This window comes from Suncus etruscus, chromosome 8, assembly GCF_024139225.1.
Source record: "Suncus etruscus isolate mSunEtr1 chromosome 8, mSunEtr1.pri.cur, whole genome shotgun sequence".
Taxonomy (NCBI): Eukaryota; Metazoa; Chordata; class Mammalia; order Eulipotyphla; family Soricidae; genus Suncus; species Suncus etruscus.
Genome location: NC_064855.1, coordinates 124,012,652 through 124,032,497, shown reverse-complemented (window position 1 = coordinate 124,032,497; position 19,846 = coordinate 124,012,652). Strand labels below are relative to the sequence as shown.

The window sequence follows — 19,846 nt, the reverse complement described above, 5'->3', positions numbered from 1 at the left end:
AGGTGGAAAGCTGGTGTCCCAATCTGACCCTCGGAGGCAAGGACTTTTCTCCAAACAGCTTGCCCCCACTCGTAGCATTTCCCCACTCAACCCTGTGAACAAAACCTTCGACTGATCTATCAAAGCTCGTGGCAGGACTGAGCTACGCCATCATCTCCTTTATAGAGTTCCGCAGGGCTTCTGGGTGATACTCTGTGTTTCCGTTGCCTTATGTGGCGGTTCCACTAGATGGGAGACCCCCGTGCCACCCTTGAGGCTGCCACAGCTGCACATTTGGTTTCAAGCATCTGCATCTATTTGCTCTGTAGGAGAAGACGGAGCGGTACCTCCTCCTCTTCCCCAACATACTGCTCATGCTGTCTGCCAGCCCCCGGATGAGCGGGTTCATCTACCAGGTATGTGGGGCCGTGCTCGTGTACCACGTTGGAGCACGCACGTCATGTGGGGCATGCACCTCCCACTTCTGTGGTGTGCCTCCCACTTGCGTGCTCCTCACATGTGTGCTCACATGCACCATGTGTGTGATTGTGTGCATCTCATGTCTTTGCTCTAACGCATGTGCCTCTCATGTGGCATGTGCTCACACAGCACGTGAGCTGTGCAGTTTGTGGGGGGGCTGTCCGTGCCCTTGCTGTGGCTGAGGTTCCCAGCTTGGCTGGGACGGCCCTTCCTGTGTGAGCGGGACTGTTGGCTGGGCGGTGAGGCCAAGTCTGTGCTGCTCTCTGCTCGGACCCAATCAGTGCAGCTAGTCTGGCTCTCGATCATTTCTGAGAGACACCCTTGGACTCGAGTCATCCTTGCTGTAGGCGAACAGAAGCACCACTTTCCAAAACCTGGTTCTCTCAGACACTGCATAAGGACTTGTGGGACTGGAGCGATAGCTCAGCATGTGGCTGATCTGGCTTCCATCCCCGCCCCTCTATTCCACCTGGAATTGGGCCCTGGCCCAAATCCTGACTTGAGTGGCAGTGCTGAGGCGAGACGTGTTCACCATGCTTCTGGGCTATGGCCCTGTTGCAGGGGAAACTGCCAACTACGGGGATGACCATCACCAAGCTGGAGGATGGCGAGAGTCACCGGAACGCCTTTGAGATTTCAGGTGACTGCTGGCAGAGCGCCATGCCCGTGGGGGCTGGCTGGGGTCCTCTGGGCTGTGCCTGTATGCTTACCCCATGTCCCTGCTCTAGGGAGCATGATCGAGCGCATCCTGGTGTCCTGCAGCAGCCAGCAGGACTTGAATGAGTGGGTGGAGCACCTGCAGAAGCAGACCAAGGTCACATCCATGGGCACACCCTCCGTCAAGCCCCACTCAGTGCCATCCCACACCGTAAGTCTCCCAGCGCCCACTCGCTGTCGGCCTCCTGGCTGCTGCTCCAGGGGCAGGTGTTTCCCGTGTGTGCTCGTGTATGGTTTCACATGGGCTGGGAGGATGAACTTGGGGCGTCTCAGCCCTGGGCTGTGGTGCTACGGGACCTTGTAGTCGGGTTCATAGCATGACCTGAAGAAGCAGCCAAAGTCCAGTGCAGGGCTGCAAGATGGCTGGCGAGGCTCATCCTGTTTTCCTGGTAAACAAACAGTCGTTCACTGTTCAATACTGGGACCACAGAAGGCCACATCCCGGGTAGCCGAGCTTGGCTGTATCTTGAGTACAGCACAGGCCTTGTGTTGGCTCCCCTTTCTGGTCCTTCTGGTGTCTGAGTCTGGGATCTTGGCTGTATCTCCATGAGCCCCATCGAGGGGCAGCCCCAGGGTGTCCTTGGCCAGGGCACGGCTTCATGCTATCCTTGCCCTTAGCCCGATGCTGCCCATGCTCCAGCCAGTGCCGTATCTCTGTCACTGGAATGGCTGTCGTGCCACGTGCTAGCTCCAGCCTGGTGGTTGGATTCCTTTTGGTCCTGTCCTGTGTGGCAGGTTGTAGAAATATACATCTCAATGATTGAGTCCTGGGTGGTGGTGGATGATGGTGAGATGGAGTGGAGGCCTTTCTCTGCCAGTCCGGGACCCTGCAACCTCTTCCTGCCGGCAGGTCTCAGGGTTCAGGGTAACAGTGAGGGAATGCTCCACAGGCAGTCATGAGACAAGGTTTAATTACAAGCCATAGCCACCATGTGTGGCCTTTAACCATTTTTTTTTTTTTTTGGTTTTTGGGCCACACCCGGTAACGCTCAGGGGTTACGCCTGGCTATGCACTCAGAAGTCGCTCCTGGCTTGGGGGACCATATGGGACACCGGAGGATCGAACCGCGGTCCGTCCTAGGCTAGCGCAGGCAAGGCAGGCACCTTACCTCTAGCGCCACCGCCCGGCCCCGCCTTTAACCTTTTTAGCTGGCTCTCTTCAGCTGCCCTGCCATTCTTATCCTCTTTCTTTAAATTTTTTTTTTGTTTGTTTTTTAGGGCCACACCCGTTTTTGTTTTTGTTTTTTTTTTTTTTGGTTTTTGGGCCACACCCATTTGATGCTCAGGGGCTACTCCTGGCTATGCGCTCAGAAGTCGCTCCTGGCTTGGGGGGACCATATGGGACGCCGGGGGGATCGAACCGCGGTCCGTCCTACGCTAGCGCTTGCAAGGCAGACACCTTACCTCTAGCGCCACCTCAACGGCCCCTCTTATCCTCTTCTTTTTGGGGTGGGGCATGGCAAGGTGGGGGTGGGGCTATAGTCTATAGAGGTTCAGAACCACAGTGACCCAAGGGAGCAGGTACTAGCTCAGGGAGGCTCTGGAAGCTCACCAGGTGTTTGCTGCCAGGTATGGGAAGAAGTCATGTGGACAAGGAATGGGTGAAAGAAGGAGAAAGGAGGAGGAGGGGGCAAAGGAGGAGGCTCAGAAAGGAGGAGGAGGAGGAAGAGGTGGAGGAAGAGGAGGAGGAGGGGGCCCAGAGAGATAGCACAGCGGTGTTTGCCTTGCAAGCAGCCGATCCAGGACCTAAGGTGGTTGGTTCGAATCCCGGTGTCCCATATGGTCCTCCATGCCTGCCAGGAGCTATTTCTGAGCAGACAGCCAGGAGTAACCCCTGAACATCGCCGGGGTTAAAGAGAGAGGAGGAAGAGGAGGAAGAGAAGGTGAAGGAGGAAGAGAAAAAGCTTATCCTCTTTTTTTTTTTATATTTTTATTTAAGTAACATGATCATATTTGGGTTACAGTCATAACCAGAACACTCCCCTTCACCAGTGTAACATTATCCCCTCCCCCTTCCCATCCCCTGCCTGTATTTGAGACAGGCATTCTACTACAGTTATTAGTTTTTTAAGTACAGTAAGTTGTATTTTTTTTTCCTTAAAGGATAAGAGTAAAAAAATATAGTAAAGGTGTGATAGTGGGAATCGCCATTGTTTGCATAGGTCCAGAAAAATGGGAAAATGGAGAAAAACTCCTTGACCTGATTACAAAAAGGCCTCACCCTAGAAGTTTATTGGCATAAGACAGACTCTGGGTTCCAGGCATACCAGTTCGTCCAACTCCAGTCATTCTCAAGGTCCCGGTGAAACTTTTTCACACTTTAGCTATTGTTGGTATCAGATTCTTATATTTAAAGACTCTGGATTCTGTGCATTTCTTTCATCGATGTCAGGCTGATGTGGAGCATCCTCTAGTTTCAGCATACCATTAAATGCGGAGCGATCTGCCCTGCATGCAGTCTGTTGCTGAGTCGTCTGGGTGTTGGGAGCACTCTTTGGAGTAAGTCAATGTCAAAGCAGTGGTAGGTGTTCCCTGGTAGAGGCTTGGATCCTGGTAATGTTAAAGACAATTGTGGTTGTTTTCATAGATGGTATCCATTGTTCAGGTGTGTGTGGGCGATGCCCATTCTTTGAGGCCTGAGCCAAATCATTATGCCAATGTTCAGGGTGAAAGGCTTAATTACATTACCAAATTTGTGTTCCCATCTCTATTAGATAAGAACTTGTTTGCATATGTATTATTTTCCCATTTTAATGTGCCTATGCAAAAGAGAAGCAATGCCACAAGATATCGTTGGTGCATCTGGGGGCCGACGAATATAGTCCAAAATTCCCCATAACTTGGTACAAACTTGAAATCTATACAGCGATACTCTTCTACCAGTATTGCTTATAAAACAGATCTCAAAGGGGGAAAATCAAACAATCAAATAACGAATCCAGTGGGCAAAATTGTCACTATATGAGATTATTCGACAAGAGTTATAGATGTCAAGGGAATACATCTGAGATATACAAAAGAGATACACGTGACCCTTTTATGTTTTAGAAATAGTCAAGAGGCATGGGGTTGTTTCCGAGATACCACTTTGGTCTGTTATTGGACAAGCGAAGAGAGCATGAAGCCATGTCCTCCCCTTGTTGCCTGCTGAAGCTTCTGACTCCCCGAGAGGCTTTTGCTTCCTAATTGCTGGAAGTTGAAAGTTTAGCAGACCCCTCCCAGCCCCTTGCAGGAACAAGGAAGCTTGGGTCTCTTTTAAATTGCACCTCACTAGAAACCAATTGCTGGGACCCTGAGCAGGTGTCCAGGAATAACCCTGGGGACGGGGAGGAAGGAGAGAGAATGCTGTGGGGGGCTGCTGAGGCTGCATCTTCAACTTATCTTGGCCAAAAAGCCGACAGCATGGAACCTTGCCGTGATACGTTGCCTGCTGAAGCTTCAGACTCCACACAAAAATTATTGTGAAAGATACGTAATCTTGCCCAGCCATGTGGCCAGGCATAGCCCTGGAGTACCGGAGGAAGGAGGTAGAGGGGTGCTGGGGTGACCCATGTCCTGCACCCCTTCCTAGGCCTGGTTAAAGCAGCCTTTGGCATGGCAGAGGGCTGCCAAACGTCTGGCCACATGGCTGGGCAAGCCACCGAGGTGGGTCCCTTGGAGGGGTTTATTGGTTTTCCTAGGCTCTCCCCATTTCCCTCCCAGCTCCAAAGGGAGGGTCTGGGGGCGAGGCTGCGACCTTCCGGCCTTCTGGCTTGGGATCTCTTTCCTTCCTGGGAGCTGAGCTGGGAGGTCCTGCCAGCATGGAGTTTGGCAGCCCTCCACCAATGCCAAAGGCTGCTTTAACCAGGCCTAGGAAGGGGTGCGGGACATGGGTCACCCCAGCACCCCTCTACCTCCTTCCTCCGGTACTCCAGGGCTTTGCCTGGCCACATGACTGGGCAAGCCACTGAGGTGGGTCCCTTGGAGGAGATTATCCTCTTTTCTTTTTCTTTCTTTTTTTTTTTTTTTTTTTTTTTTTGGTTTTTGGGCCACACCCGGCGTTGCTCAGAGGTTACTCCTGGCTGTCTACTCAGAAATAGCTCCTGGCAGGCACGGGGGACCATATGGGACACCGGGATTCGAACCAACCACCTTTGGTCCTGGATCGGCTGCTTGCAAGGCAAACGCCTCTGTGCTATATCTCCGGGCCCTATTGCAAGGCAAACGCCTCTGTGCTATATCTCCGGGCCCTATCCTCTTTTCTTAACCCTCCTTGCTGCCAACTCCTACAGCCCCTTCTTGCTTCCTCTATCCCTTTACACACCTGAGGCAATCCATTTGTTCCCTTCCATTGACCCCTCCCAGATGTGGGCAGGTCTGATCAGGTAAAATTAGCATTTAGTCCTGGGAGGGGGTGACTGCGGGTCTTTTGCCTCTCACTCAGAGACTTGCCAAGGGCTGTGCGTTCTAGAACATTCTGTCAGGGAGATGGGCTGTTCTCAGAAACACTCAAAAGTACTCCCCCATCCTCATCCCACCCTTCCCTGTGCTCCCCCACTCAGGCCCTGCTCCTCCCTTCCCTGGACCCCACCCTGAGTGCCGTCGTCCATCTTAGGGGTATCTTTCCTCCACAGCCCGTGAGTTTGTGGCAGGTATCCCACTCCGTGAGCTGTGTCAGCGCTGAAGGGATGTAGCGTTCTCGCTGTTGCTGTGGAGTCTCTGACTGGGGTGCACTTGCTGCCACTCTCAGGGCCGCCTTTGTGGGCTCTTCTGTTGTCACTGATGGGGAACAGCGGTTTCTGGGGACAGCCCTGTCAACATCCCCAGACAGCAGTTGGTGGCTCTGCAGAGAACACTCCCGTGTCGTGCCGGGCATTTACGTCAGGCCACAGGAAGTGCAACAGCCCTGCGGCGTGACCCTGACCGACTCTCTCCCACTCTCTCCCGGGCAGCTCCCCTCACACCCGGTCACCCCGTCCAGCAAGCATTCGGACAGCAAGCCCGTGCCGCTGGCACCCACCTACCACACGTTGCCCCACCCCTCGCACCACGGCACCCCTCACACCACCATCAACTGGGGGCCCCTGGAGCCACCGAAAACCCCCAAGCCCTGGAGCCTGAGCTGCCTGCGACCCGCACCCCCCCTACGGCCCTCGGCCGCGCTCTGCTACAAGGAGGTGAGGCCGCCACTGGCGCCAACCTACGCGGGGATCCCTGCCGGGTTGTGCTGTTTCATGCGTCAATGAGTTGGCAGTAGGAGCCGCCGTGGGTGTCCTGAGGTGCGGTGTTGCTGGCAAGCACTGCCAGGGGAGGCTGAGGGGTTGTTGGGAGCGACCACGAGCTTTGAGCTTCATGTCAGGGCTCACTCTGTTGGTGGGGGCCCCTGCTGCCCTGACCTCACCAGCTGGGCCCGGAAAGCATGTCTCGGAAGTTGTTGGGGAAGAAGAGAATTTCTGTCAGTGAGAAGGAGGCAAAGGAAGATTCTGGAAGCTCTGCAGGCTGTGCATGTTCTCCGGTGTTGTGTTGTTTGCTTGAACGTCTGTGTGCAGGGACTCTCGCTGACCCAGGATGTGTTGGGGCATGGTGAAGCCATGAAAAAAGCTTGGGGTGCATCTCAGTATCCAGGAACACAACCTGCACAGAACCCCGTTCACAGTGGGGAGGGGGTAACACCACAGTCACACATGTCCCCATGCTCAGAATCACACACAGCGATAGTCACACACTCAGGCATATAGTCACTCGGAATCACTCACAGGGACCCAGTCACATAATTATGTTCTATCACACACAGTGACAGTCACACACTGACATTCAGCCACACATACAGTCGGAGACTGACCTAATCACCGAGTCACGGCCACACTCAGTTATACGCTGACACTCACAGTCATGGAGTGACAAGTCACACAAACATTCAGCCTCACTCACAACCATACACTGACACTCAGAATCACACACTGACCCGCTCACAGAGTAGAGTCACACTGACCTACTCACACAATCACAGTCACAACCAGACGCTTCTAGAACCACACATTGACCCTCACAGTCACACGAAGTCACACAACACACTGTGAGGTTCACGTCAGGGCTCACGTCACGCACTGATGTAGATACAGTGACCCGCGCAGTCACACACACTGGGTGGGTGGAACCCTCAAACCCCCAGTCGGGAGAAGATCTGGGTGTCCCTGGCTCAGCTGTTTCTTAGTATGGAAAGTGCTAGTATGGAAAGTGCTCAGAGCTGGGACCCCCTAGCTTCTGTCTGTGTCCAGATATGGGAGTGTCGTTGCTGAGGGAGATCATGAGGTCAGGGTCACACCCACACAGTGTGGGGGGCTTGGCCTGGGCAGCCTCTCTTGCTCGCTCTTGCGTATGTCCATCCGTCCAGATCCATCCTGTTGGTCTCCCTCCTTCCATGGCTTATCCGAGTGTGGTTGACAGCTGTGCTGGGGAGTCGGCTGGGGTCCGGAACACCCTGTAGCCTATCTCTGTCCCCTCGCAGGACCTGAGCAAGAGTCCCAAGACCATGAAGAAATTGTTGCCAAAGCGCAAGCCTGAGCGGAAGCCCTCAGACGAGGAGTTCGCGCTGAGGAAGAGTAAGTGTCAGCCCACCCCAAAGCCTCCCCTCCTGCAGACGTGAGGTGGGGGGGGGTTTGTTCCCTGCAGGCAGCACCACTGCTCCGCCCCCTTCTGTCCTTTCTCTGCTGGACTGTGTGGCTGCTTCAGATGCACCTGGATCCTTTCCCTGCTCCTGGGCGCCAGGGTTGTGGGTGGGGAGAAGACCATGACCTCCCTGTGGAGTGTCCCGGGACTCCAGCCAGGGGCTTGGCCAGTGGGCTTGAGACGAGAGGCAGTGAGGTAGCACATTCCTCATTGTAACGATGATGAGGCAGTGGACTGCGGACTGCAGGCAGTGCCTGTAAAGTGCTGCAAAGCAGCCTCAGCCTTTCAGCGGGAGCTGGGCTCTCAGGCCTCTGCAGACGTACCTCCTATGGGTGGCTCAGGAAGGTTGTGATCCAGCAAGCTGCAAGCCATGAGATGAGCACTTGGGTGCCAGCATGGCAGTGGGTCGTGCTGAGGTGAGGAGATACTAAGGGGCGTGATTTGGTGGTACCGAGGTGTAAATTATCTTGGCTGTTAAATCCTTTGTTGGGTATTTGTGAATCCAAGAACAGTCCCCAGAATGAGAAATTACTTTCCATTTCCTTGTCCCCTTTTGGGGGGAGACCTTGGTAATATTTATCCGCAGCAAATAATAATCCACACAGACAAGAAAGATAGGGTGTAAAAGATTGGGCAAAGAGAGCGAGAGAATCCTCTTGCAGCCTGCAGCTTTCGCAAAAGGACCCCTCTCCCCTGTCCATCAAGCTATTTATTGCCAACTCCACAGCGCCCCACCTGGAAGGGCTAGGTGGGGCAATAGTCACAGAACAATCCTAAGGAAATACTTTATATACAACAATTCCAAGAATAATCATATGGAAACTTTTTCATATACTACACCGAGGTATGAGGTGACAGTGTAACTGCGGTTTTAATATAAAATAGAGTCCTAGTATTGTGGGATGAGGCTTTTCTTGGCTCAGCCCCATGCCTGCAGCCCGTTTGGCCGGCAGGGTCTGTAGGTTGCAGGGTAATGGCGGAGAAGTGATCCACAGGCAGTCAGATGAAGATTCAGGAGTCAGCCAGCCTTATTACACAGCCCTAACCGCCATGTGCATTTCTCCACATGGCTTCTAAGCTAAGCTTTATTAAGCAGCCGTCTTCACTATTCTCAATCCGTCCTAGCTGCACCTGCTTCTTGCTATCCTTTCCCTTCCCGCAGACAGCCTCTGTTATCCTCCATCCATCCCAGGGGTCTGCAGCCTTTAAGGCATAAAGAGCCAAAACCTTCTTCAGACCAAACCACACAAACTAACTAACTAGGCCTACCTCCCAGTTAGAGGGGGAAATTAGGGAGACACCTGTAGCATGAAATAATTAACGATGGGGCTGGATGGCGGTGGATGGAGGCCTTTGTGCTTAGGCCCCAGCCACGTGGCTTCATCCCCATCCAGCTGGCGGATTCCAGGCCCAGGTAATCGGCGTAATCAAGACTCACTCACAGGCAGGCTTCAGGAAGCATTAACTTTATTCATGCCCTATTCACCACATGTGTGTGGCCTATTTCATAACCTTTTAAGCACTAGTTATTCTTGGCCCTGCATCTAAACTCCTTTCAGCCATCTTCCCTTTGGGCTCCATGCTGGTCAAAGACCAGAACACAGAAACCCAAAAGCCAGAGCGCCCAGCAGCGCAGAACGGGCAAAGAGCCAAAAGGGCAACAAGCCAAAAAGGCCCGAATTCCCTTGGTCCAAGCCTTATCTACCTTTTCCCCGACCCCTCCCAGGAATGGGAGGGTCTAGCAGGTAAGGTTACACCTACTATCCGGTTTCCAAGACCCCTCCCCGAAATGGGTGGGTTTAGGGTCTTAAATAGGTACACCCACAGACACCTAGACCAACCAGATGCAAGACTACTATGTGGTAGGATAGGTACATAGGGGACCACATATTCTAGCAGCCCTGGGGGTGAGGGAAGTGGATATGGGAGATAGGACAAAAACGGAGGTGAAGGGAAGACAATTTGGTGATGGTAATCCCCCCCTGATGTTATATAAATATTTAACTAAAATATTATTGTCATCATGTAAACCACTATGATCAAAATAAAAATTATAAAAAAAAAAAAAAAGAGCCAAAACCTGGGAGCTGCAGAACCATGGTGACATTTAAAACCAATATAGCACAGCATACGTTGTTTCTTATCTTAATGCTTTATACAGGACTGTGCAGTTAGCTGTCGATTGAAGGGAAAAAAAGAACTTTTTACTTAACAATGTAAACTATATTTGTGCTAATTAATAGCCAATTAAAACATTTAGTTTGCCTTTTTAATGAGATTTTTGCTCCTGAAACTCAGTGCAGTGTCTGCACATCACACAGGCTTATAAGCTATCATCTGTGAGGCATGATCGGTGTTTCTTTTTTTTTTTTATTTCTTTGTTTGACCCCCTCAGAATTACTCCTCATAGAAATAAACATTAAATTAACAAGTCACCTTTTTAAAAAAACCGATTCATCAGGCCCCAAAATTTTGTCAATTAGTTGAGCCTGGAGAGGCAGCGGAGGTAAGTGACACCGCTCCGCCCTCCTGCTATGGGCCCTGCTGTGAACCAGCATGTGGTTCTGGAGCCGCAGGTCGCTGTCCCCGCTCAATCCCAAACAACAGCCCTTCTCAGGTGTGTGTGGGGGTCTGACCATCCAGGTGGGATAAACAGGAGGTTGGAGGATGGGTAACTTACCACTCTCTTTGTTATAAAAAAATCTTACCAAAAAATTTGAGAAAAAGTTAGCTTTTGTTTTCCTGATCTCCGCCAGAGGTGGGAATCTGATATAACTCAAAGCAACAAAGTTTAAAGTGTACACAGTTCTCTGGGCCAGTGAGGTGGCGCTAGAGGTAAGGTGTCTGCCTTGCAAGCACTAGCCAAGGAAGGACCGCGGTTCGATCCCCCTGCGTCCCATATGGTCCCCCCCCAAGCCAGGGGCAATTTCTGAGCACTTAGCCAGGAGTAACCCCTGAGCATCAAACAGGTGTGGTCCAAAAAACAAAAACCAAAAATGAAGTGTACACAATTCTCAAGGAAATCAGCCTCTTTCATATCTTACACATATCACAACAGTTTTCCTAGACTTTCCTGAGCCTAAACATTGGAACTTACCTGCAGATACACTTGTAGTGTGAAATTCTTAACAGTATTTCACCAAACACTTTTTTGTTTGTTTTTGTCTTTGGGTCACACATTCAGGGTTACTCCTGGCAGGCACAGGGGTCCGTATGGGATGCCAGGATTTAAACCACCATCCATCCTGGATTGGCTGCTTGCAAGGCAAATGCCCTACCACTGTGCTCTCTCTCCGGCTTGTTCACCAAACACTTTTATAAGTCTGGAACGTTCTAGTTCCTTTCCGTAAATTTCTCTAAACAAAATCACAAGAACGTTTCTGCAGAAAATACAGTTTGGAAATAGCCTGCTACAGTAAGATACACAATAAAACATCATAGCAATTGGGAACCATTAAGCAGCAAGACAGTCAATGAATGACAAATGCAAAGAGGTTAAGAGATGAACCTGAAGCACAGTTCAGATGCAGGAGGTTTTAAAAATCAGCCTTTTTGTTGGGTTTCACTGGGCTTCTGTTCTTCATCTACTTTTTTCTTTTTCTTCATCACCATGGTGTCCAGACGCCTGTGTCTGTGGGTGACTCCTGTAGGCGACTCTGAGGAACCCCGGGTCCCACAGGCTGACCAGGGATGGAGCTGCCCCTGCCATGCATCTGGGTGCTTAAAGCAGCTGAGGTTGTATGGGCCAGAATCTGAGTTGGAGGTTGTTGGTCGTCATCCTGATACCAGTCCGCCATCACTGAGGCTTTTTTCCTGCCTTTTTCCAATCTGTGGCCTCTATAAGTTTCTGCAGATCGGGAGGCTGAGATCCTTGGAAAAAGCACTTTTTGTAGGAGAAAGGTCTGGGTTCTGGACCTCACGGCGGGGGGGGGGGGGGTCCTCCAAGTTTTCAGCTCTTCCCCCTTCATTGCCTGCTCTTCCACCTGAAGGGGTCTCCACCATATTCAGATCAGGCACCACGTGGTCCAACATTCTGGGCTCTTTATTCTCTTTCCAGCTCAAGAAAGCTGAGATTACCTACCAAAGAGTCAGGGCACAATTGGCACTCACTGTCGCTGAGGTCTTCTCGGGTTCTCAAGTCCTTTCCCCGTACGGGCCGCCGGTTGTTGTTTAAATATAAAATATAGAGTCCTAGTGTTGTGGGGTGAGGCCTTTCTCTGCTTGGCCTGGTGCCTGCAGCCCCTGTTGATTGCAGGGCAACTGCGGAGAAATGATCTCACAGGCAGTCAGATGAAGATTCAGGAGCTAACCACCCTATGCATTTCTCTACACGGCTTCTACGTTGGATAAACAGGAAGTTAGGGGCATGAGTCACGGGATGAGAGGGACGGTGACTGGGTATGGTGCTGAGGTGTGAGGTTGAACACATGGTTGGATGGTGCTCAGGTGTGAAGGGTCAATATGACTGGGTGATGCTGAGGTGTGAAGGGACAACATGATTGGGTGGTGCTGAGGTGTGAGGGGGTTGTAATTAAATGGTGCTGAGGTGGGTCGCCCTCTGGTAAGGGGTCTTCTGAGGAAGAGGGACCCAGCATGTCCCTGACTGGAATGGACTCAGCACTCTCCGGACTTAGTGGGCTTGATGGGCCTAGACCATTGGTCCTTGCCGGACCCTGCTCTTCCTGTTTGAAGGACAGACTGGCATGTGGCCTGTGAGGATGAGGCTTCAGTGGCAGATAGGTGGCACCATGATCCCCTCCCAGGCAGAGGCGGGAAGGTCCATGCCAGCTCACAGCTGGTCCCACACCTCAAGACTCGGGGTGTCTTGCGGCTCGGGGAGCTGTGTGGGACTCAGTTGGGGCCTGTTCCTGTGTCCCCTTCCCTTGAGGTCATGCGTTCCCCCCACACACACACAGCCGCCTCATTCCTTTCTTGGTTGCTGACCGGGCCTGTTCCCAGTCCTGCCAGGGATTGCTCCACTGTGGCAAGGGGTCATGACCCTTGTCAGGTGCCTCAGAGTAGCCTGGTGGGGCGTCACTCAGTGCAGAGAAACTTCCATGACTCGAGGGTGGTCCGACGTGGTCCCGCGCGCAGAGATGCTTCTGTGTGGCCTCAGCTTCCTAAGCTTCCTAAGGCGGCTTTCTCCCCGCAGGCACCGCGGCGCTGGAGGAGGACGCACAGATCCTGAAGGTCATCGAGGCCTATTGCACCAGCGCCAAGACGCGGCAGACGCTCAACTCCAGTGAGTGTCGTGGGACCTGTCTGGGCGCAGCCCTGCATGGTGCTGGGGGTGGGGGCGACGAGGGCGGCGTCTCGCGTGGAGTGTGCCCGAGGCGGGAGCTTGCTTGTGCTCGAGGCAGGGGCTGAGAGCGAGGCTCCTCGGTCCAGCCGGTGAGTGAGCGGTGTGGAGGGAGCAGAGCCACAGCCAGGCTTTTTCCAGAACCCCCTTTTTCAAAGATGGCATTTGAAACCCCAGAAGGAGCATCTGGCCCTTTTGTCCGCGGCTGCCCCAAGTGTGCCGGTTTGTGAGGCGCGAGACTCTGGAAGGCAAGGCCGGCGCCGCGGGGTGCGCGTCTTGGGCCAGCGGCGTCTGGCATGGCCCCGGGCTCGAGGGTGCTAGGGGCTGCGCTGAGACCGCGCGCCCCACTGCCCTGACGGCGCCCGCCTTCCTCTTCTTCCCGCTCCTGTGGAACAGTGCTTCAGTGTCAGGCCTGTGAGAGCCGGTGCTGGAAAAAGGTGCGACGAGGTCTTCAGCGGCTTTGGCTTTTGCTTTTGTTGGATGTGGACGGCGGCTCTGAGGGCCACGGCCCCTCGCGCATCGGTGGTCAGCCGCAGCCTCGCTTAGGCCGCTGTCTGTCGGGCATGGCCCGCCCCCTCCCGGCCCCGCCCCAGGACCCCGACTCTTGTCTGTACTCCTCCGGGGACCTTAGACGGCCGCGCACAATGCTGGTTGTGAGGTGCCTGGGTCCTGTGTTAGGTGGCGCTGGACTTTGAGGAACAGGCCGTGAGAAAAAGTGACCCTGGGAGTCTGAAGTTTGAGACTTAGACAAAAAAATCACGTTTCCCCCCTTTGCCCCTTTGCAAGGGGCTGTTGGCCGTAAGAGTGAGCGGGTGGTGCTGTGAGGGGTGCAGGCGTAGCTGGCTCTGGGGGTGCCCAGCTGCTCCTCCCGCCTGTGGCCATACTCCCACGTCTGCTGCTGGGCCACAGGGAGCGTGCATGGCTCCGAGACCCTGCGAGCACACGCGTCCAGGCATTCTGCCCCATGCCAGCCTGCATGCGCCCCCGTGCCCGGCCAGCTCCTGCCTTTGGCTGTGCATTTGGTTCGTGTCCACCCCTTCTCCTGCCATTCGTCCAATGCTCATGTCCCTTCTGGGCTGGGGTGCCCTGGGCCATGGTGGGTTGGGGACGGAGACTGCCCTGCCTCTCCCTTGGTCCCTGTGGGGGTAGGTGACAGGTAAGTCCAGACCTGCCAGGCGTTTCCACCCTGGCGGGCACAGCTGGAGAAGGGACAGGAGCCAGACACTCGGCCACGGGACCGGCTGTTGGGGATGGGCTCGCAGGGGCTCCCGTAGGGGCGGTCGAGGGTTGTGGCCAGCCGGAAGCGAGCAGAAATGACGTTGTTGCCGTTTTTAACCATGTTTTCTCTCTTCCCTCTCTCCCCTCGCCTTTTGCTTTTGTTTTCGTGTGTTTTTGGTTGTGGCTCTTCCTGTCTGTCCTCCTCCCTCTGCCTGTCCGCCTGTCCCCGCCCGTCTTAGCATGGCAAGGCACTGACCTGATGCATAATCACGTGCTGGCTGACGACGAGCAGCCCGGCCTCGAGCCGGCGGGGCGCCGCAGTAGCCTTTCCCGCGTGGAGCCCTCAGACCTGTCGGAAGACTCAGACTATGACAGTATTTGGACAGCCCATAGTTGCAGGATGGGTTCCGCATCTCGTAAGAGCTGTTGCTCCTATATCGCTCACCAGAACTAACGCTCCCTTCCCTCGCCCAGGCCCGCTTCTCTAGGTGTCCTCTCGCTCTTCTCGTCTTTCTGTCCTCCTCTAACCGCTGGGGAGAGCGTCTCGTAGCCCCGGGGTCCCTGTGCGGTCCCCGCTGCCGCTCTGAGTGTGAACACATGGGCCCATGGTAGAACTTCGCCGCGGGGGCTGGGCCGGGGGCTCGGAGCCGAAGGTTGGGCTCTGCCCGGTGTTGCCACAGCAGCGTGTGCACATGTGTACACACGCACATACACACTTGTACGCACATGTGCACAGGTACTCAAATACTCATTCATGCACGTGTACACACGTGTACACACACGTTTGCGCCGTCCCGAGCTTCCTGCCCCCCCCTCCAGCCTGGTGCTGCATCAGGGCAGGGAGCTGGTGGGAGCCACGGCAAGGTTGCAGGCTGAGCCCACGTCCAGCCTGGTTGTGGACAGAGCTCATTCGCACCTGGGCTCTGGGCAGGGCACGCTGCCCCCAGCAGGCCTCTGCCCCCACCCCCCACCTCCCACAGCCACCTAGTCTGGCAGTGCTACCCAAGGTGGGGTCCAGTATTCCCAGGTGCTGCCCATACTTGCTCTGTCTGAGTGCGAGCAGCCCCAGGCTTGGCGGCCGCTGCATCCCCCACTCCTGTGCCAGGCGTCCTGGTGTGCTGAGCACTACCCGCTGGTCACTGGTGTCTGTGCCGATGGCTCTCCCAGGTGTGTTGGGGCAGGGGATCTTGCCAACACTAGACTTCTGTCCGCTTCCCGGAGCAGTGCACGTTCTGGGGCCCAGCCCTCCAGGGTGTCTGCAGAGACACCACAGACAGGATGGGTTGCGTCCAGGACAGCTTTGCCTGTCACGGAGCGGCAGTCACTGCAGGTGGCCAGGGTCCCCCTGCCCCTCACGGACACAGCGCTGCCTCCGCCTCTTCCTGGGAGCTGGGCCTGGTGAGCCCAGAGGTGCTAAGAGAACTCCCGCGGGGGCTCGGGCTGTGCTGACACAGTGGGCGGAGGGTGCCGAGGCGGGTGGTCCTGGCCTACTGGCTCGAGCTGGCTTGCACCAGCGGCCATGCCAGTCGGTCCTCGTGTGGCCGCCATTGGAGGATCCCCCACTCGGGCGGGGCCGCCTTCACAGTGTGTCCCTGCTGTGGCCACCCCGAAGCCCCAGGTTCTGTTGCCGCCGAGCTAGCTTGGGGTGCGCACAGCTTGTGTGGGTCTGCACCAAGCCGGTACTGTGGCCCGGAGCCAGGTCTGGGCAGCCGGGCGCCACTCTGTACAGTTAGTGTCTGCACGACGAAGGAAGACTGATCTAGAAGGTAGGTCCAGGCCTTCCCGATGTGAGAGGGAAATGGCTTTTGCCTCTGCCAGTGGCTCAGTGGCCCTCGGCCATACAATGTGTGTGTTGTTGCGGAAACCGGCCAGCAGGCCCACGTGTAGGGGCAGCCGGGGGCGGCCAGAGCCGCGTTGTGTTACACAGTATCTGCATCTCCACGTCTGTGCTGCCGTGGCCACCTTGTGTCTGTTTTCTATCGACCACATCTGTTCTGTACAGTTGAAATAAATTTTGCATTTGCTAGTCCTGGCTTTCCATATTCATTCCCGGGCGGGGGGCGGGCGGGTCTCGTGGCAGCTCCCGTGACCTGCGAGGTGGCTCAGGCACCTGCCTGAAGGGGAAGACAGTCTTCCCCCCTTTTCTTGGTTAAAATTTCAGTCTTTGGGAGGTTTTCTTGGGAGAGGAAAGGAATGTGAATGTGTGCGTGTGCGTGCGTGCGTGCATGCATGTGTGTATGTTGGGGTGGGGGGAGAGGTGGAGTAAGGGAGGGAGGATACACCTGGGACGTTCCCTTTGTGTTTGGCAGAGATAGATGGTCACTGGTCTAGAATCTGCCCAGTGGACAGGCCCAGGCTGGTGCAGTGTGGGGCCAGCGTGTACCTCTCCATTGAGCTCCACCTGCATCTCCGGCAAAGCCTCTGTCTGGGCCCTTAAGTGGAGACTGTATTGCTGGGCACACCCAGTGCCCGAGCCAGCTGCCTGCATGCAGCGTTCACGGCTGGGTCCCACCCTGAGCAGTGCCAATTGCTGGTGGTTTTGTGGCCTCTGCCCTGCCTATCACCCTGGACATTGTGGAGGTGTCCCAAGGCCTCCCCCGTGCCCTCGAGTGAGCCCTGAGCTCCATCCTAGCACTGCCTGGCACCTCCTGCCCCAGCTAGCATGCTGGGTACCTGGCGGGTGGGTCCTAGAACAATTCATTCTGCTCGTCTGAGGACGTGGACGCTCATACTTGAGGGCTGCAGTGAGGCTGCGCAGTCTGGCCTGTCCCGTCCCCCCAGACCTCTGAGGCCATCGGGGTGAAGGTCTGGGTTGTGCCCAGCCCTGCGGGGAAGCCACTCATCACAGAGAAGCTGGCAGATGGTAGCATGCTGAGGGCTTCCTCCATGCCCGTCACTTTGGTGGGGCCTCAGTCCCTCTGCCCTGTCTGAGCTCACATGCTTCACTGGCTGTGGACAGAGACCACAAGTGTCCGCTGTGCTGCTGAGTCACGCTAGTGGTTGTGGCTCTCCGTCTTGTGGCCAGGGACCGCTTTGATCTCTGGCTTTACCAGTGACCATGGGGAGTGCCCTGCCACCGTGCCAGCCCTTCGTGGGTTGGAGACGACCAGGTGGGGAACCAGCTGTGAGCCAAAGTCCTGACCCCAAGCCTGCGTCTGTGCACGTCTCAGACTCTCAGAAACTGCATCCCAAAGGGGGTTCCCTAGGCGCCCCAGGAGGCCACCAGCCTTCGCCCACCCACCCGGTCGCTCTTCCAGGGCCCTGAGTTGGAGTCTGGAGGGAGCTGCCCATGTACCTGGGCTGTGGACTCGGGGCCCATGACCCGCAGCTGCTGTCAGTGGGAACAAAAGCATACCAGTTCTGGTACCACAGGCCACTCGTGTCTGTCCCGTGGTCCTGCCAAGACAGGTGTCAGCTGCAGAGAGGGACAGGTGGTGCCAGTGTCTGTGCAAGGCCTGCCTGTGCAGTCTGCGCCTTCACTTAGTCCACACACACCGTTGGGGTGTTCCCCAGACACCTCTTGGGACTGGAGCTGCTATTGGGTAGCCCAGGGTGAACCTGAGACCCTGGATGCCAGAAGGGGGCTGCGCCCACCCTCGGGTAGCTGTCCTGGTCTCAGAGTGCTTTGAGGGGTAGACGGGTACACTGGGCCACCCCTTGCCGTGTGGCCAGCCACCATATGGTGTTAGTACTGCCTTCACCTATGGGCGTCTGTGGGGACTTGGGTCAGGTGTGGAGCCTCAGGCACTGAGCTCAGCCGTCCTGCCCAAGACATTTCGGACCCTCCAAGAGCTTCGCGCCTCCCCTCTCTCCCGGTCCATAAAGAAGGGGCCCTGCCCAGTATTGAGGGTTTGTCCAGTAGCCAGTGCCTGGCCACAGCCCCTGTGAGTGTTGGTAAAATGGTTTCTATTTGGAGAAGCGTTTTTGGCCCCAGCGGCTGTGAACCATCTTCCCAAAAAGCCCCACTTAACGCACGGGCCTGCGTTTGGCCTCACACCTGCTGACCCATGTCCATCCTGGTCCCTGCCACAGTGCCCATCAGCACCTGGGTCTCGGGGGTGTCTGGGGTTCCCGCCATCACCGTTTGGCCTTTGGTTGATTGGACCCAGAAAACGGGGGTAGGGGGGCGGCACGTGGGGTGGTGGTTCGTTCTGAGACATCGGGGTGGTGAGTGAGGTAGTGACCTGGTGACAGGTGGCAGTGGGGACGTGGCCGAGTTTAGTGCCGCCTGCCTAGTTTGCACCTGCGCACTGTGTCTCGTTGAGCTGCGGCTGCCCACGGCCGCCGCTCACCCCCGTGGCTTCTGTGTTGTGACTCAGGTTCCCGCAAGGAGTCGGCTCCCCAAGTTCTGCTCCCGGAAGAGGAGAAAATCATTGTGGAAGAGATCAAGAGTAATGGGCAGACAGTGATGGAGGAAAAGTAAGTGGCGTCCTTTTCTCGCAGCCGTGCATGCAGGCTCCCTGTGGTGCTGGGGAGACCGGGGAGCTGAGGGGAAGTTCTGGCCACAGCAGCTGAGGCACGTGTGCTGTTTCATGTTTCAGGAGCCTGGTGGACACGGTGTATGCACTTAAGGATGAGGTCCAGGAGCTGAGACAGGTTGGTGTCCCGGGTCCCCTCTGAGCATGGGCTGACAGAGCCACGGGGCTGCGTATCCCACAGCCTCCTCTGTCCCATGACAGAGGAGGAGACAGGCGGGAGGACACTCCCAACTGTTGGTCCCAGACGGGAGGTCCCTGAAGTCGGTTGGGCCGAGCCTGAGTGCACGAGGGACTCCCGGAGTGAATCCGTGGGTCACGAGCATTTGGCCACTCTCCTGACGCCGCTGCCCCCCAGGACAACAAGAAGATGAAGAAGTGCTTGGAGGAGGAGCAGCGTGCCCGCAGGGACTTGGAGAAGCTGGTGCGCAAAGTGCTCAAGAGCATGAACGACCCCGCGTGGGATGAGACCAACCTCTGAGGCTGTCGCAGGCACCACCTGGGGAGGCCACCCCCCGCAGCCAGCACCCTAGGCCCCGCGGGGTGGGAGCTGTACCCTTGAGGTGGACACGCGGCCGCACCACCGCCCACATACCTCATCCTGCCAGCCCCGGGGTCCCCACTTTTATGAACCTTTATAAATACGACGGATTGTGTTTCTGCTAACATCGCCTCTGCGTGCGTCCCTGCCGCCGCCACCGGGGGTGCCCTGGGGTCCTCCCCGCCCGGACCCCCGCAGTTCTGGCGAGAATGCGGCAGTGAGGTGGGGCACCCCGCAGTTTCCGGTCCCCATGAGCCCCCTGCTAGTGGCTGTGTAGGTCACCCTGGAGCTCAGCTGCGACACGTATGCCCAGGGCCATCAGGAAAGCGCTTTCTGTGTCCTGGGACCCTGAGGTGAGGGACCAGGGGGTTGCCGTCACCCATCTACACCATTACCTGGGAACTTCAGGATGTAACCAGGTGTGGGAGACCCTGTCAAAAGGGGGTGCTCATGCGGGCACCCTCGGTCCTGGGCAGAAGAGCCCCGTGA

General features: G+C 55.7%; 1 protein-coding gene across 4 annotated transcripts in view; it reads left to right on the top strand.

Moving 5' to 3' along the window:
* The window catches only part of ARHGEF7 (Rho guanine nucleotide exchange factor 7), a 496,685-nt gene extending 477,388 nt beyond the window's left edge, over positions 1 to 19,297 (top strand). The window contains exons 14-23 of one of the 4 annotated variants that reach the window (XM_049778113.1): positions 309 to 395; positions 1,021 to 1,099; positions 1,188 to 1,327; positions 6,108 to 6,332; positions 7,664 to 7,757; positions 12,977 to 13,066; positions 14,581 to 14,757; positions 18,661 to 18,760; positions 18,883 to 18,937; positions 19,175 to 19,297. In XM_049778113.1, the coding sequence (XP_049634070.1) occupies positions 309 to 395; positions 1,021 to 1,099; positions 1,188 to 1,327; positions 6,108 to 6,332; positions 7,664 to 7,757; positions 12,977 to 13,066; positions 14,581 to 14,757; positions 18,661 to 18,760; positions 18,883 to 18,937; positions 19,175 to 19,297 (1,170 nt within the window). Of the gene's footprint in view, positions 1 to 308; positions 396 to 1,020; positions 1,100 to 1,187; positions 1,328 to 6,107; positions 6,333 to 7,663; positions 7,758 to 12,976; positions 13,067 to 13,519; positions 13,561 to 14,580; positions 15,452 to 18,660; positions 18,761 to 18,882; positions 18,938 to 19,174 lie in introns of those variants that run through there. The other 3 variants (XM_049778109.1, XM_049778111.1, XM_049778110.1) reach the window with 3 other exon arrangements.
* Positions 19,298 to 19,846: the final 549 nt, after the last annotated feature.